Consider the following 17,824-nt stretch of genomic DNA (forward strand, 5'->3'; position numbering starts at 1 on the left):
AGCAGATCTCAAAATCGCCCTGCTGTTTCACAGGAGGACGTCCGTATTCCTAACAGAAGGCGATTCTGGGAACACACAGTTGGAAAGTAATACGAAGCTTACCACCTTGCTGTCTTCAGCCTGTTTTCCCTGAACTCCTATAGAATTCGAAAAGCTCTCACCTCGCCTTTGATCAAATCCCGATGTCGCTGGCAATATACTTTCTTATCATCCAGAAAGACACAGTTCTTGGCGCGAGAACACATGAAGTGATAGTTGCTGGTGCAGGAGGTAAGGCAGCAACCCACAGTGGCTCCTGGCTTTTGGCAGAATTCACATCTCTAACCATCCAGAGAGAACAGAGGCCCAAGTCAGACTTTCAGATGTTTTAAGCCACTTTCCATCTCCTCTAAAGAGTTACCCCATTCTGGGTTTCCTACAATTCCTTTTTTTTTTTTTTTTTTTTAATTGTGATCTAATTATAGAGAAATGGTATGAGCCATAACTCCTCCTCTACAAATCCTCTCTTTCCCACTGCCCCTGGGGCCCTAGAACTATTAAACTTAAATATTACAATCTGATTTAGTACTTAAACCATAGTTTTTTTCCCCTAGGATGCACGACTGATTTAGAGAAGATAAAATTTCGAAGATCGATACTAAAAACATCTCAGTTCTAGAAAGAGTGTACCAGTCCAAAACACAAGGGTTCTTTCAGTTACTAGGCTTATTAACAGATTAAATTTATCGTATGATTCAAAGATTCTCTTCAACTAGCCTCTATGTGTCAACACCTTAATCTGTCAATCATAGCCTGGGCTCCTCCCCACAGAAGACTTTTTGGTTTGTCCTTCCACACAATCCAAGTTTCTTTGCACGCGCCTTTTGTTTGCTTATCTCTCTCTCTTTCTTTCTGATAATCCTTCATCTTCTTCCCTCCTTCCATATAAAGCTTTTAAAAACTGTACTCCTTCATGGCCTTTTCTGACTACTCTCGGCTTCTACTGATCATTTTCCACATCCCTCTTCGCGTGTGTATCCATGTGGGTTCATCCTGTGGAACCACAGCATGTTGATTCAACTGGGATCTTTGAGTCGTTTTGTCTAAACAGCTTAATAAATGAACAGCCTTCTTGCATAAATATCTCCCAAACTAGATAATACTTTGCTTTCTATTTCTTTTGCACCATCCCCCAGGGGTCAGAATAGCAATCTGCCTATAGTTACACACTGGTTTTTGTTGCTGGCTAATCATTCTGAAGGTGCTACGAGAAACATTAGTGAGGTAGCATTTAGCCAAGAGTAAAACATCTGGAAACGGAGAGGGAATCTTTTCTGTACCATTTACACAAGGTCTTACCAGCTGCTTGCCCCTGATCACAGCCATGTGCACATTCTTTAGTGATCCGTCATCGTCTTCAAACACTTCTGCTGACCACAAAGCGCAATTTACATGTGTCCACTCATTTTGGCCAATGTATAGCAAACGGCCAGCATCCTATGAAATCAAGAGATTTCTTTTTTCTTTAAAGAATATAATTTCAAAGATTTTCCTTGGTATTAGCTTTATCTCAGTCAAGGTAGCATCAACAATTAATTCTTTAACATGGGGATGCAAAGATCAAAAGTCATTTTTCAACGTTTCTACTTCTCACCTTTCTAGATTACCTCCTCTATAGACTAAATATGTTTTATAAACATAGGGAATAAAAACATACACAGTATATGGTTAAGTTTATGAAAGTGTGCACTGACTTCTTGAAAACCATATTTCCAAGCCAGTTCTCTTAGTGTGCGTTATTGTAAGCTTACTATGTGCCGGCACTAAATACAGCTTTATAAACATCATTTCCTCTAATCCTTATAGGCTGCAGTGGTTACGAATTATTGTTATCCTCGTTTTAAAGATGAAACAGAGTCGGAGGGTTAAGCTCCCCACCAAGGTCAACAAGTAGGCAGCAGAGCAGAGCAATGGATCCAGGCAGCCGGTCAGAACTGGGGCTCCTCACCACTCTGCTATCTGACGTTAAACACAAACCTTTAATATGCAACTTACATATTTTATTGACTTTCATAAAATCTTTTTGAGGAATTTCCTTTAGAAGTTACTGACATCAGCAGGTTAACTGAAGGCAAATCATCTTTTAAATGAAAGAAAAGAAAAAACCCCAAGTGCCACAGGCCAGGTGACAAACCTCCATTAAATAAATGGCACCCAGTCATCAAATTTAGACATGAAGGACAAACAGTTCATGTGAGTGTCTGCTAAGCAGGACCCCCTACGCCAAGGTACTTACATTAGCACTGTCATCGCCATACATCAAACACAACGCACACTGTCTATTATCCTCGATGCCTGGGGGTGGATTCAGTTCTGGACTATCTTCTCGACTCCTATCAGTACCTTAGAACCCAAAAGACAACCAGTTAAAATTGGCAATACTATGTCTGATTTCCAGGAAGGAAAATGAAAAAACCCACTTTGGCTTACATAGCCTGTAGCTTATAAAATAAACACTTTCAAGAAGTGTTCAAAGTTACGTTCTATTGATTTCCTGTTACCAGTCCAAGCTAAGTGAAAATAATGCTTTTACTACACGTAAGGTTGATCCTGAAACTTCTTTCCAATATGCAAGTGTATTAAATTTAGATTCATGAAGTTGATCATCTGCATCTAGAGAGAGATGGATAATGACTCATTCGGTGTCTTACTCAGAGCTGGTGGTGTAGGCGGATGGAGTGGTGTTGGAGACTCTGGTTCTCCAGGCCCTTTAGGTTTGGGAGCTGGGATGATTTTCTTCATTAAAGGAGGCTGCTCAGTGTGGCTGTTTTCCTCTCGCTCCTGCCACTGAGCATAATTATGGTCAAGTGAAGGAGGAAGCACTGCGTTTGGTAACATCCCACTGCTGAAAATAATTGATTCGACAAGTATTTATTGACCTCCTATGACATACCTAGAACTACACAAAATTATCACATTCTTGGCATCATCAGGGTACAGCCCCATGCACGAGCCATTCACAGAATAGAAGAACAAGCCACAGATTGTGAAAGCTGCCTACATATACAGGACTTTATAATTTAAAGACAAATATTCTCGATATAGGACTCTTGGTGAAACTTCCGGAAACAAATGATAACTTGATCAAAGAATCAAAAGGATTGGGTAGAATAAAAATTTTAGGTTAAATATGAAGAAGAGCACCATTTGAACCAAATAAAACAGAACCCGATTAGCACAAGTCCAAATACTGAGCTACATACATAGCACGTGTTGTACATACGCCACAAGTTAAGCCAAATTCTGGAAAACGTAACATATAAAGAAAGAAAAAAATGGGCAACAGACTATGATAAACATAAAGTATTCTCTCTAACTCAGCATTGAAAAGGCCTTTCAAGTGACTGTTAATATGAAGACCTAGTCTAAAGAAACCTTAACCTAGAAATAGAAGAGCTCTCAGATTTCTAGCTGATGAGGAGGGGAAAAAAAAGAATATCAAATTTACTTACTTGCTTGATACTTTATTTGGCTCCCAAAACCTAGACTTTTTGACACTGAACCATGGAAAAACACGTTCCATTTGCTAACAGAAAAATAAACAAACAAAATGTAAGCATGTGAACAGCCACTTGGAAACCACATAAAAACCAACAACTTCACACCAGTTTCCCTGTCAAGAGAATGATTTCAGGCCACCAGGAGAAAGGTCCATCCACTCTGCAACCTTACCAACTTCCTCCCAAAGAATCAGAGGAATTAATTAAACCAAACGATGTTTTATACACGTGGCAAAACAAAACGGGAGAAGAGAACAACTCCGTTTTGCTCATAGAGTAATTACCCATAGTTGCGCATTAAAAACATGAACTATTAATATCATTCACCCGAATAAAGAAGGACTTGACCATGCTGTTGGCTTTTTTGATCTCTGGCTGCCCTCCATCTGAATTAATGGCTGCCTGAATGATCTTCACGATATCATCGCTGAACTCCAACTGTAAACAAAAACAAAGTATTAATTGTGTGCTCTCAAAACCACTTCCTCTTCCCTCCCAAATCACCCAGCACAGAAGTCCAACAGAAAATGGACACCCTACTTTATTGCAGTGTCATTTGTCTTTAGCGGAGGCTTTTTGAATTCAGTTCTCAGTTAACTTGTCAAGAGAAGCCAGGCTAGTAAAGCAAGTATGCAAATAGATCAGCTGTTATCATGGTAAGTTACCCAAATAGGGCCATGATTTTTTATTCAGATTAAAATGAATAAAACAACTGAACAGCAAATAGGGACCATGAGATACCATTCTCAGACATTCTTAAAACCATATATTTAAAAGACATCTATCTATAAATGAAGATCCTACACAGAAAGATGTTATTTAGATGTGGTTTCAAAAGGGGCCAACCAAGTAAATTCACGTTAGTTTGCATTTTCCCACAAATGGTTTTAATATACAAATAATGTTAACGAAAAAATAATTTTCAGAGGACTCAGAGGAAAGCCAAATCAAAGAACCAGTGTGAGACACCACCTTCCCATCTTCTGAAACACAGAGCTACAAGAACTCACATATTTTCAGGTATTTAAATCCACATGACATTTCTAAATATAATACAAACCATCTTTTAATGCTTACTCCCAAGCCTCATCCCCCAAAGACCCAAGGAAGCTAAAATGGCACTTGCAATGTCAGTAGTTTGCTGGAGAGACATACCACGGATGTGTAATTCCCTTGGTCCATTTTCCTCTTTACCCCTTCCAGGTCTAAAGGCTGTTGCTCTTCCTGTTTGCTGACCTCGGTAAGCACTGGCGGGTCAGGCCCTTCCGGGGAGCTGCGGGAAGGTATGCTCTCCTCCGTCTCAGGATTTAAATCTGGAGGCTTGGCAGCCTGTTGCCAGGAAAGAGAGGTTTCTTTTATCTGACACTGAAAATGAGGCATCCGTGCAAATTCTATTAACACGAATAAAGACAGCACTGAATGACTCACATTATTAAAACTAAAGAACGTGAGAATAATCAGAGATTTCTTAAATAACAGGAAAGGGAATTAGAATGAGCCAGTTCTCTAAGAGTTTGACCAGGTGGACTTAGAAGCTTCGAGCCTAGTATGAAAACACAGAAACTGTCCAGATCCTTCTGAGGGACACAGAGATAGCAAATGTTCCTAACCAAATGTGGAGCTCTACTGGGGAGCCTGGGTGGCTCAGTTGGTTAAGCATCTGACTTTGGCTCAGGTCATGATCTCATGGTTCGTGGGTTTGAGCCCTGCGTCGGGCTCTGTGCTGACAGCTCAGAGCCTGGAGCCTGTTTCAGATTCTGTGTGTGTCTCTCTGCCCCTCTCCCACTCATGGTCTGTCTCTATCTCAAAAATAAATAAACATTAAAACAATTTTTTTTCCAAAATGTGGAGCTCTATCAAGAGATAAAGCAGCAGCCTACCTCTGAGTTCAAGCTATCCTGTGTGGTTCCTCCAGCATTTGACCTTGTGTTTCTAATGACTACTCTGTAGATGTATATAGTTCACAACTTAAACAGACAAAAAGTAGTGATTTACAAGTTGTGCCCTGAGAAGCCTTATGGATTTCCCAGAGGGAAGGGTCTCTAGCCATACGACTATCATCTTAGATCAGGCCCTCAATCTCTCTCTTCCCCAGATTGATCTAACTGCCTCCCAACCACTATCCCTGCTTCTAGCCTCAGTCCTCGCCAATCCTTCCTCCCTCTTCTACTCAGAATCGTTTTTCCTCTAAAAAAGCAACTCTGATCAGGTGACTCTTGAGTGATGCTCTTCACTGGTCCTTCCCAGGCCCTTCAGAGTAGAAAGTCCAAATTTCTCATCATAACACCAAAGAAGTTCCCCAGACTAGGTCCTACTCTGGGATCTAAAGATTTTCTTTATTTAAAAAAAATGTTTTTATCTAATATTTATTCATTTTTGAGAGAAAGAGAGAGAGAGCATGAATGGCAAGGGGCAGAGAGAGAGAGAGAGAGGGAGGGAGACACAGAATCCAAAATAGGTTCTAGGCTCTGAGCTGTCAGCGCAGTCTGACACGGGGCTTAAACCAGATCACGACCTGAGCTGAAGTCAGACGCTCAACCAACAGCCAGCCAGGCACCCCGGCCCTAAAGATTTTCTTAATGGCTGGAAGCCAAAAAAGTGAGTCTACAAAACTAAATGAAGAATGATGCAAAAGAAAATTAGAGCAAACAAACCTTCCATCACCAGAGGAAACCCACCTCAGAACAGACTCTTGGGAAACGAAACGAGACGCGGGCCTACCTGTCGGTAGCGGAGCAGGTGGCTGGTGGTCCGAGAGTTTAGCAAAGCCGTGAGGACTTGCTTCAGAGAGATCTGTAGCTCTTTTTCAAGGGCCAGTCGCCACTCCGCAGGGTGCCGCTCGGTACAGTTTACACAGGTGTAGGCCACGCTTTCCGGCAGATTAGATAGAATCTCATACATCTCATCTGGAAAAACAAAAACCTGCGATGCTGAGGTGCTCTGAAGGGTGGCAGAGAGGGCGAAGAGGACATTACTCCGCTGACTTTAACATAAAGTTGCAGGTTAGGAACATTAGCAAGACCAATATTCCCTAGGAATCGATCCCCACTACTGATCTCCAAAGGGATGCTAGTAACACTAACCCGGGATTTGGTTACCAGAGGATCGATTGGTTAGGGTGCCTGCCCCAAGCTCGCAAATAATTATCGTAAATGTTTACGTTCCCGATAAAATGAGCCCAACCTGACACGACGGTGTTAAGTTGTTCTAGAAACCAAAGTTATTTAAGTTAGTCTAGAGACCAAGAAGGGAAATTTACAAAGACTCCAAGTGACAGCATGGCCGTAATGGTAGGTTTACAGATTACTCTGGGGGCTGTAAATGTACCAAGAGAGAAGAAAACTGTAATAAAAAAAAAAGACTCCAACCTTCTGTACCTGAAAGATTCTCACATTTGGAGTGGACCCAGCGGTCGCACTTCCCACACTGCATCATCTTGCTCTCGTAGTCGTCATCGTCATAGCACTTGTCACACAGAGGGCAGAAGTTCCCTGTGAGCAAAGCACGCAATTCAGCAGGGCTCTGGGCCCCACGCCGGCACCTCTGACGCCTGGGCTATCAGCTGGCTCAAAGTTGAGTCTATGAGCCAACTTTCTTCCAGGACTCCTTACCAACCCCGGGGCAGATCTACCACGGGATGCTCACACGTCTATGCAGCATCAAGATTATTCTGAGTTCTTAAAACATACCACTAATTCTATTTAGACTCCTTTTTTCGTTTTTGTTTTTTTTTTTTGAAGTAGGCTCCACACCCAACGTGGAGCTTGAACTCACGACGCTGAGATCGAAAGTCACATGCTCTACAGACTGAGCCAGCCAGGTACCCTTATTTAGACTCATTTTTAAAAGTCGTGGGGGGGGGGCGCCTGGGTGGCGTAGTCAGTTAAGCGTCCGACTTTCGCTTAGGTNAATTTTTGCTCTTAAACATTCCAAAGAAATGTCTATATATACTCTGGTTTCTCTTCAGATCATCTAAGTCTTTCACCTTTTACCAAAGAAATGTCTATATTTTTAAAAAGAGGGGAGGCCACGGTGTGAAAAAACACAGTTAATTTGCACATTCTCCTTATTCCTAGTGCTTTAAGTTAGAGCTTAGCACAGCACTTCTGCAGGCTCAGCACGACTTACGACCTCCATCCATTTGTCTTATCCATAATATACTCTATTATTCTTGATAGACTTAACACTGATTTGCTTATATTAGATAACTTCAACAGTAAACTTCGTATCATTATCCTAAATCAATAATGAGTTTAAGGTATTAGTTGTAATTTTTTTCTAGCATAACCATGAAAATGAAATGGGTGACTCAATACCACCTAAAGTCACTTCTGAAACAATTAAATGTCTATGTACCTCATTTTGGGAAATACTGGCTTTTAGAGCATTTCTTTGTGGTTCGTCATTACAAATAGTCCCCTTAATCCTTCCCATACAAGCTAACAAAATATTTCTAGTTACTGTAATACTCTGTGTAAAGAAAAGAGCAAGACGAGGAACTTAGGAAATGGCCTAGATGGTACCCTTGACAAGACGTGCAAAGCTTTCTACCTCACTTCCCCGGAGTGTCTGGTCCACCTCCAGAACACAAAACACAACCCCTAAAAGGTGACCAAACTGGCTTTCTGGAAGTACCTTTAGCAAAGAGTTTGGCACAGTCATGGCACAGTGAAAAATCGTGAGACCACTGTGCGTCCCACCCTTTGCCTGGCGTTGTGGATCCACAGCTCTTGCAGCGAACACACTTGGTGCAGATCTGAAAAAGAAAAGTCCACAGGAGTTTCTTATTTTCAGTATCCCATCTCATTTATTTTATTTTATTTTATTTTTTTTAAATATTTTATTTATTTTTGAGAGAGAGATAGAGACAGCGTGAGCAGGGGAGGGTCAGAGGAAGAGGGAGACACAGAATCCGAAGACAGGCTCCAGGCTCTGAGCCGACGGTCAGCACAGAGCCCGATGCGGGGCTCGAACCCACGAACCGTGAGATCATGACCTGAGCCGAAGTCGGACACTTAATCAACTGAGCCACCCAGGCGTCCCTCATCTCATTTAAAAAGATCTCGGATGCAACCGATTTCTAGAGTGGGCTTCTTCCCTGGGATGGCCTTCCCTAGTAACGAGACCAAAACACCATTACAATAACATCCTCGAGCAAGGCTCTCCCTGTTATAAGGTGCGCAAGCCCTGGGCTCCATGCCGCTTGTCTCTGCAACAGCATGATGTGTGCACTCACCCAAACTTTCTTTTTCTTTGTGGGTTTGGTGGGGTAGTTTGGTCCCAGGCACTCAGGGTGATAGCTGTTTCGGCACTTATTACACTCCAGCAGCTGCTGTAGGAAATACAAAGGCAGAGGATGAAGCGCTACCAACTTCCAGGTATAAAGTGAGTAAGTCACAGAGACGGAAAGTGCAGCATAGCGAATGTAGTCACTAGGATTGTAGCGGCTTCATGTGGTGGCAGACGGTGATGACACTTCTCGTGGTGGGCGCTGTGTGATGCACGGAAGTGCTGAAGCACTAAGTTGTACTTCAAAAACTAACATATTGTAGGTCAACTATACTTTAATAAAAAAGAAAATTTAAAGGCAAAAAGGTAGGTATCACGTCAACTCACTTCAGACATCTATGACTCAGTGTCCCTTTCATATTTTAAGTTTTCTCACCAATTATTTATTCACAGTGAAAGCATGGGGATTTAGGTCCTGCAAAGGTCCTCGGTGATGAATGTCCTTATTGGGTAGATTTGATTTATTTGGGGGGATTTTATCTAATGACATGTTTTCTCCTACAGTCCCAAAATTAAAACACAAAAATAGGCAATGAAGTATACCTAGCTAAATAGTCACAATAGACTAAGCCAAGGAATAAAAAACATAGGCACAAAACCCAAAAACACAAGGCAGAAACGGAAAGAGGGGGTAATACTCTAAGGAGTTCTATCACTTAGTTTTATACCTTTGTAGCCTGGTGCTGCCTTCCGCAGACATGACAGAATTTGCAGCGACGACAACACCAATTTTCCAGCTGGTCCTCCAGAGGGCGCTCGTTCTCCTCTAAACAAAACTTGTGGAAAGGCTCGCAACAGACTTGGCAATACACAAACTAGGGTAGATAGGAACGCAGAAGTTGTCAAATAACATGTAGCAACATCAACCAAATCTTATCTATATGCTTCAGGCTACAGGAGCCCAATATGTTTTATTCAACATATAATCATTAAGCAATGACTATGTAAAAAAAAGCCCAATATTAGGCACTGCAGGAGATTCAGGGGAGTAAAGTAATTAACGATAGAAATAAAAAAGTAACTACATAGAGGCGCCTGGGTGGCTCGGTCAGTTAAGCGTCTGACTTCAGCTCGGGTCATGATCTCATGGTCTGTGCCTGGAGCCTGCTTCAGATTCTGTGTCTTCCTGTCTTCCTTTCTCTCTGCCTCTCCCCCACTCACGCTCTGTCTCAAAATTAAATCAATATTTTTAAAAATTTAAGTAATTATACATATATATGATATGTAATAAATATATTCCCAGATTTAACAGAATGTGCTAAGTGCCATAAGTGGGCTACGAGAGCTATGGGAAGGGGGAAATAGGGAGGTTTGGTGTGTTTGCAGGGGAGAGGCAGAAAGAGAGAGAATTCCAAGCAGGCTGTGCTGTCGGTGCAGAGCCCGACACAGGGCTCGAACCCATCAACCAGAACTCGAACCCATGAGTTGAAACCAAGAGTCAGACGCTTAACTGACTGAGCCCCCCAGGCGCCCTGGGAGGGTTTTAAAGGTTTCCTACAATATACTAAAGACAGTTTGTAAGCTCTGGTTTATTCTTTCCATCTCTAATTGTAGAAACGTTATTTTCACGTAGGCATTTTTAAAAATTTTGAATAAGAATCTTATTTTGCTGGGGCACCTGTGTGGCACCATCCCACTCTTGACTTTGGCTCAGGTCATGATCTCACCACTCATGAGTTCAAGCCTCACATCAGGCTCCATGCTGACAGTGTGGAGCCTTCTTGGGATTCCCTCTCCCTCTTTCTTTGCCCCTCCCCCGCTTGTGCTCCAACCCCCCTCTAAATAAACAAACTGTAAAAGAAGAATTTTATTTTGGTATAACAATTATTGGGGCAACTGGTCACACCTAAAAAAGGTCTAAAAATTAGATAATAGTAATATACCAGTGTCAATTTCCTGATTTTGATAACTATACTGTGATTATATGAGAATGTCCTTGGTTTTAGGAAATACACACCAAAATATTTATAGACATAAAAGGACACGTCTGCAACTTACTCCCAAAGTTTTAGGAAAAAATGTGTCTACATATAAAATGTGTACACATATTTTATTTCTCGCTTTGTAAAACACGGACACACTAAGAGAAAAGGATAAAGCAAATAAATATATTAACATTTGAGGAGTGCCTGGGTGGCTCAGTTGGTTAAGTTTCCAACTCTTGGTTTTGGCTTAGGTCATGATCTCACAGTTGGTGAGTTCGAGCCCCACGTTAAGCTCTATGCTGGCGGCACAGAGCCTGCTTTGGATTCTCTTTCTCTGCCCCTCCCCTGCTGGGTCTCTCTCTATCTCAAAATAAATGCAGGCAGTGGGCTATTCATTCTCTAATTCAGTTTTTAGGAATCCTGTGAGATTGCTGTGTACAACCACACAATTTAAATTAAAGCAATTACAGTCTGAAGAAAATCGCTTTATCACAGAAGCTGAAGGACTGGTGCTACAAGTTATTCATGTGGGTAGCATATGTATAGATGCAAAGCATAAAGATTATGTACAAGACATGCAGTGGACCCTTGAGACTATAGACGAAATATTATTCACTTAATCTTAGTCAAAAGGCTGAGAAGCAATTATAGACTGAATATTTAAAAACATTTTTTAATGTTTATTTATTTTTGAGAGAGAAAGAGACAGAGCGTGAGCATGGGAAGGGCAGAAATGGAGACACAGAATATGAAGAAGGCTCCAGGCTCTAAGTTGTCAGCACAGGGCTTGAACCCATGAGCTGTGAGATCATGACCTGAGCTGAAGTTGGACTCCTTAACTGACTGAGCCACCCAGTCACCTCTAGACTGAATATTCTTAATCTTAATGGTATCTAAAGCAGCCCCACCACTTAGAACAATATTATAGCTCATAATAGGCACTGATAGATTAGCTTAATGAATGAACACCAGACAATAATGTGTAATTCTGCTAATGTATAATTTAACATAGCAAGTGGGCAGGACTGAATCTCTTAGCTAGTGAGTTTCACTGATTGCTCGGTATCCACATTACAATCTGGCTTTAGAATTTCGTTACGATGTTAAAATACATATGTGATAAAATAATAAGCTAAGGAGGTATCCTAGAATTGAGAATTGCATGAATAACAAACTCTGCTTACTATTTAAATTGTGCTTTTTTTCCTTCTTACTGTAAAAGTGGCAAATACTCACTGCAAAAGACTAAAAAGGATAAAGAAAAATCAAGGGAAAACAAGCCAACCATAATCCAACCACACTTTTAAGATTTTGGTGTAAATCTTTCCATAACTCTTTCTGCATATATATTTTTAAAACAATGTCCAAACCAAAGGGTCATGCTTTACATCCTACTCTGCAACCTGCTATTTTAACTCAGTGACGTGACATGGGCACCTTTCCGTGTCAATATCAATCTATAGTATTAGGCAGGACTTCATATTTGCCCTTATATGCATGCCTTATAATTATTTTAACCAAGCCCCGCCCCCAACTGACAAACTTTTGGCTGTTTCCTATTTTTGATTACCATAAAGAGTACTAAAATAAACTCTTCTATTTATTATTTATAGACAGAAGGGTTTATTGTATATGTATGTATTGTACACACACATATGTATACACATACATATGCATACACCTATCTGATCTAATTACAGCTGTAAGATAAATGCCTCCAGTACAATCACTGGGTTAGACAATATGCTCATTTTAACAATTAATACGTATTTCTTAACAATCTGCCGATAAATACGTATTTCTCAACAATCTGCTCAGAAAGAAAGATTATAACATTTAGATTTCCACCAACCAGAAGTCCCTATTTCCAAATGATCTCCCCCACCCCCCGACGTGATTTTTTTAAAGATTTTGTTTTTTAAGTAATCTCTACACCCAATGTGGGGCCGGAACTCACAACCCCAAGATCAAGAGTTGCATGCTCCACCAACTGAGACAAGCAGGTGCCCCTTTGCACGTGATCTTTTTAATGCTTAATGTCTAGTTTTTGGCCATCAGAAGGCTCTACGACACCTCCCACCATGTTTAACTTCTCATTGTGTGATTTACATAGTTCTGTCTTTAGCCTATTTTTTTTACTGGGTGTTGTTCCTTTTTTAAATTAATTGCTAAGACAATTAATTGCTAAGACAATTAATTAAAAAGGGGCTATAACCCCTTATAGACAAGGGGTTTTTGATATTCCATATAAGATAGCCATCTCTTTCTCTGAAAGAGCACTATAACATTTTTGCTAAGTCTGGACATCTAGCAGAAATATCAGAACTCTATTAAGAGTGAATTTAAGAGATGAGATCATTAAACTTTTCACACGCAATAATTCTGCTGCTCTACTAAGAAGCAGATTCCTTCAGGAAATCTCTTTAAAAACTTCAAAAATATTTCAGGGCTGGTTTCAAGAGGAGATACTAGGGGCACCTGAAGGCCTCCTTCAGGGAACATGCAACTCTTGATCTCGGGGTTGTGAGTTTGAGCCCCATGTGGGGCATAGAGATTACTTTAAAAATTAAATAAAAAATAAAGAGGGGGTAGCACCTGGTAAACATCAACAAAAGAGAAGAGAGTATTTCTTTCATGACAGCAAAATAATCTAGCACTCAATGTTCTGGGGTACCAAGAAGCAGGATTTCTTACCTCTACATGCCCACTACTGGCACAGAGAAAGCATACCACTCTGGGTGTTATAGGAACAGAGGTCAGGATTCCTAAGCCTCCCATCTCCCACACATTTTCTGCTTCACAATCCTCCTGTAGAGAGAAAGAGAGAGAGAGAGAGAAAGAGACAGGTCATTTATGACAGTGTTACAATGACACAGCTTTGGAATGAAAGTAAGGATGGAAAGCCTAGGGTCAGAGTGACAGCAGTGTCCAGATTACTTCACTTCAGCCAGTTCAAAAAGAACTGCTGCTTTACGAAATTATAATCTCAGACACAAACTGTTAGAAGATACACTGGGATTGACTTTTCCTTAAAGTTTGGCTGATTCAAGTCATCCTCGTGGTTCAAGAAGTCCGATGTGAAAGAATCATTCCCTCAGACACTGTTCTCATCCAACTGTACTTTCACTGCTCAGAATGGTCCAGAGTACAGTGCATCAGTGCCTGTGTTCTTTAGTCAGCTCACAAATAGGGACATCACAACACTGCCCAAAGCGCTCTCACCCCTGAACCCACCTGCAGATGGAAGTTCTGACTCCCTGGCTTGGTGCTGAGTTGCCTTTCTTTCAGTATCTTTGGCTAACATCATTTTTTTTTAAATGTTTATTCATTTTTTTATATCTTTATTTTAGATTGAGAGACAGAGAGCAGGCAGGGGAGGGGCAGAGAAAGAGGGAGACACAGAATCCAAAGCAGGCTCCAGGCTATCAGCGCAGAGCCGGATGCGGGGCCCAAACCTGCGAACTCAGATCACGACCTGAGCCGGAGTCGACTGAGCCACCCAGATGCCCCTGGTTAACATCATTTTTCTGGTTTAAAGTCCACGATGCTTGATACACTACAGGGTCACGAAACACCTTTACCTTAAAGTCCACTCTGATCCTGTGGACTCCATCTGCTGGGACTTTTTGCTTCGAACTATTGCCATTGGAGAGAGTGCTGAGGATGTTCAAAGTGCCTGTGTTCTCCTGCTTACTGACTGGAGGTGGCTTTTCCTACAGAGATAGAAGATGAAGAACAAAACCACACCCTACTTGCCTTTGCTTTGGTAACAGATACTAATGCAAACGACAAGTCTCACTAATAGATATAGAAAACACGTTTCCACAGAACTACCCTACAGACACAGAGAGTCAGACTTCAGGTCCTTTTCTCCACCGAGGCATTTTACGTGTGCATGACAACCGTAGAAGAATTCCAGGACTCTCCCTCCTGCAGGTTCCTGTCTTGCTTCTTTTGTGGCCTATGACGCCGGCCGAGGTTGTTGGCACAGTGAAACCGAAGTGACAGCATGGGAGCAGGTTACTTCTGCCATTTTTCTAGATCTTTGAGTTGCACATCAAATGTGGAGCCGATCGCTCCACTCCTGTTTAACCTGCCTGGGATGCTCACAGTAGTGTTCTCAGCTCTGTGATCAGCAATGATTTCAATTCGTCAGTGTGACCATGCTTCATCACCACGGTCAGAGGCCAGACAATGACTTTGGAGTAAGGCTTCCTAAGACCCTGGCGTCTGCCCCTCGTTAGCACTGTGGATACTCTTGAAGAGTATCAGCCAGGATGTTCGCACAGACCATTACGGTGGCACAGAAAGACAGCAGAAAGAGCCAGAAGATTCTTGAAGACCTGTCTCTCTCCATATAATAAAAATAGTGTGGACACAGGGAAGGGTGATAGTTACAGACAAATGTCACTAAAGGATGCTGAAGGCCAAAACAATCACCCTAAGTGGCCTGCGGCATAAGCCTAAGCATAGAGGACCACAAAGAAGGGGAAAGGAACAAGGGGAAAGAGACAAAACACAAAATGAGTGAAAGCCTAAACCTGAAGTTTGTTAATTTTAAGAAAGTTCACCGCCATCTACACAGACGCAGATACGCGGCCTCATTCACGCAATCACGTAAATGCCGAGGCTAAGACTATTGCCTTACAGGATGGATGCATCCCCGAGCAATGGCAGAGAAACAAATCTCTCCTCACCTTTTCTTTTGGTTTCTGTTTTACAGGAATACTTGGTCGAGGAGCCACTTTTTTCTGCTTGCTTTGCTCTGGACCTGAAGAATTCAAAATAAGTTACAGTCAGTGCTAACTGGCAATGACCACTTGAGGACCTGCTGGCCCGAGAGCAGAGGGCCGTTAGCACACCCACAAAGCTATTTAAACCCTGGGCTCTACCTAGGAAATTAAGACAATGCCTCCAACTTAACTGGGTTTTTGTGCTTCTCTTTCTCTGTTGTTCTGTAAATAGGTTAAAAGCGAGCTAACTTTTTTGAATTAAAGGCTTAAAAATATACACGTTAGGTTTCCACATGCTGTTTAAGAGACCTCAGAGTTCTCTGCCGGTACTTCTGGTTCTGCTGCTCCTTCTCGCCCTCCTCACTCACCTGGTTCTGGTGGCGGAGGCTGCTTTTTCTTGGGCTCACTAGGAGTGGACTTGGGAACTTCTTTTCTTGGCGGTGCTGTGCTTGGTGGCTGTGGGGGGGTGGCTGGAGGTGGCTGGGAAACCTGCTTGCCAGACTTCCTGGAAGCCGGGGTGGCGACTTGTTTGGATTCGGGTCCTGGGGCAGAGGCGGTCCCTTCTTCGCTCTTTTCCTCGACGGGCTTTCGAGGGGCAGGTTCGCTATTGCTTTTCTTGGGGGCAGGCTCCTCTCTTGCTGCTGGGGTAGGCTTCGGACTGGAGTCCACCACACTTTTCACAACACTGCTCTCTTTGCTCTCTTTCTTCTCACTGGTCTTAGACTTTTTCTCTTTCTTTTTCACAGCTAGGGGGGAGAAACAAGAGTGTAAAGTGAGAAAAACTTTATTTAAGACAGAAGTAGAGGAACGTGACACAATCTTATTCGTTAAAGCAAGAAGCATCTGTAAAGATCTTTCTACGACACTACCTTTTGCTTGCTTCTGAAGGTAGGCTTTGGAAGGCATCCATTGTAGATTCTGACATTTTCTCATCCTAGGATGACAAGGGATATCATAAAGTAAACGACATTTAGAAGAAAAGCAATGGAAACAAGTGTTAATTTGCCGGCAAGAATCAGCGAACCTTTATTCAGGTTCATTTTGAGGGTTGAAAAAAAGTACTGTTGATTACTCAGATTCAATCTGAGCCTCTGAATCCTTTGACCAGCAATTTTATCTATCTTTAGGCTCTAAAAGGAGCAAATGTCAAATTATTTTTGAAATGGACTCAAATTTCTTATAACCTAGGACTGACCAGCACCACGTACAAAATGATCAGCTGATATTTCTTGCGGTCAAATCGGTTCTGCTCCCTTAGGAGGTTAATAGTCATACAGTAATCGAAATAAAAATGGACCGAAATTAACCAAGTCCTCTGGCTGTCACTACAATGCTATAGGTCTATCTCAGGGCTTTGTATATATTTCACCCTTCAACTGAATGAAACTGAAACTTAATTTGAGGTCTAAAACTGAAGTAAATCCATGTCAACCCCTAAATTATAGTGCAGGTTTATCTTGCAATCATGTACCTTTCTGCTGATCAGTGAAATGTCTCCCTTCTTTCTACTAACTGGACTGAGATAAGATTCCTGCTTAAGACCAGACTAAACCAAAGCAGAACTACTTCCAGTCTCCTCAACACTGAGTCCCCTGAAGTACTTTCTCCCAACCATGTTTTCTATAAATCACTTTCATGCTGCCATTCATTCAGCAAATCCCTATTGCTAACATCTACTCCTTGTGCTGGGCACTATACTCCTTATGCTCAGTCACCAAAATTTCTGTCTGTGCAACTTTCTCAATTCACTTCAAACCAATTATCCCAGAGAGCAGACAGTGCATCCACAAGCTGACTAAAAAAGGGGGGAAAGATCAAGAAGTCAAAACTTTCAGATCAAAAATTCCATGTGCATGAAAATTCCAGGAGTCAGAAAGCCAAGAGTCTTTTGCTAAGATATCACCACAATTTCCTGAATGCCATAAAGATAATTTCAGTTGATCTGAAAAATTATACAGATATTATAATATATATTTAAATATAAATGATAGATCAAGTATACGAAAATATTACATATATATGTGACCTATATACAATTTATACAATATATAAAATATGAACATACACAGTTGTCGGGATTGTTTTTCTTTCTTTCTTTTTTTTTAAGTAAGCTCCATGGCTTCAACTCATGACCCTGAGATCAAGACCTGAGCTGAGATTAAGAGTCGGATGCTTAACCGACAGAGCCATCTAGGCGCCCCATAAATTTGTCAGTTTTTAAGCAGAAGCCCTCCAGAGCTACACTGATATGATACGGTAGCCACTTGGCACATGTGGCTATTTAAATTTAATGGACATGAAATGCAATTAAATATGTAGTCCCTCAGTTACACTAACC

At 41.6% G+C, this 17,824-nt stretch overlaps 1 protein-coding gene across 1 annotated transcript in view; it reads right to left on the reverse strand.

Moving 5' to 3' along the window:
- The window catches only part of KMT2A (lysine methyltransferase 2A), a 67,569-nt gene that overhangs the window by 23,512 nt on the left and 26,233 nt on the right, over positions 1-17,824 (reverse strand). Inside the window, exons 6-22 of the mRNA XM_077777863.1 lie at positions 16,356-16,420; positions 15,855-16,232; positions 15,451-15,524; positions 14,335-14,466; positions 13,448-13,561; positions 9,497-9,643; positions 8,776-8,871; positions 8,175-8,295; positions 6,917-7,030; positions 6,261-6,445; positions 4,695-4,868; positions 3,867-3,977; positions 3,492-3,565; positions 2,691-2,884; positions 2,276-2,382; positions 1,339-1,476; positions 162-320 (exon numbers count right to left, since the gene is read on the reverse strand). Of these exons, the coding sequence (XP_077633989.1) occupies positions 162-320; positions 1,339-1,476; positions 2,276-2,382; positions 2,691-2,884; positions 3,492-3,565; positions 3,867-3,977; positions 4,695-4,868; positions 6,261-6,445; positions 6,917-7,030; positions 8,175-8,295; positions 8,776-8,871; positions 9,497-9,643; positions 13,448-13,561; positions 14,335-14,466; positions 15,451-15,524; positions 15,855-16,232; positions 16,356-16,420 (2,383 nt within the window). The remainder of the gene's footprint in view (positions 1-161; positions 321-1,338; positions 1,477-2,275; positions 2,383-2,690; positions 2,885-3,491; positions 3,566-3,866; positions 3,978-4,694; positions 4,869-6,260; positions 6,446-6,916; positions 7,031-8,174; positions 8,296-8,775; positions 8,872-9,496; positions 9,644-13,447; positions 13,562-14,334; positions 14,467-15,450; positions 15,525-15,854; positions 16,233-16,355; positions 16,421-17,824) is intronic.

This window comes from Crocuta crocuta, unplaced genomic scaffold (genome assembly GCF_008692635.1).
Source record: "Crocuta crocuta isolate KB4526 unplaced genomic scaffold, BGI_CrCroc_1.0 scaffold271, whole genome shotgun sequence".
Taxonomy (NCBI): domain Eukaryota; kingdom Metazoa; phylum Chordata; class Mammalia; order Carnivora; family Hyaenidae; genus Crocuta; species Crocuta crocuta.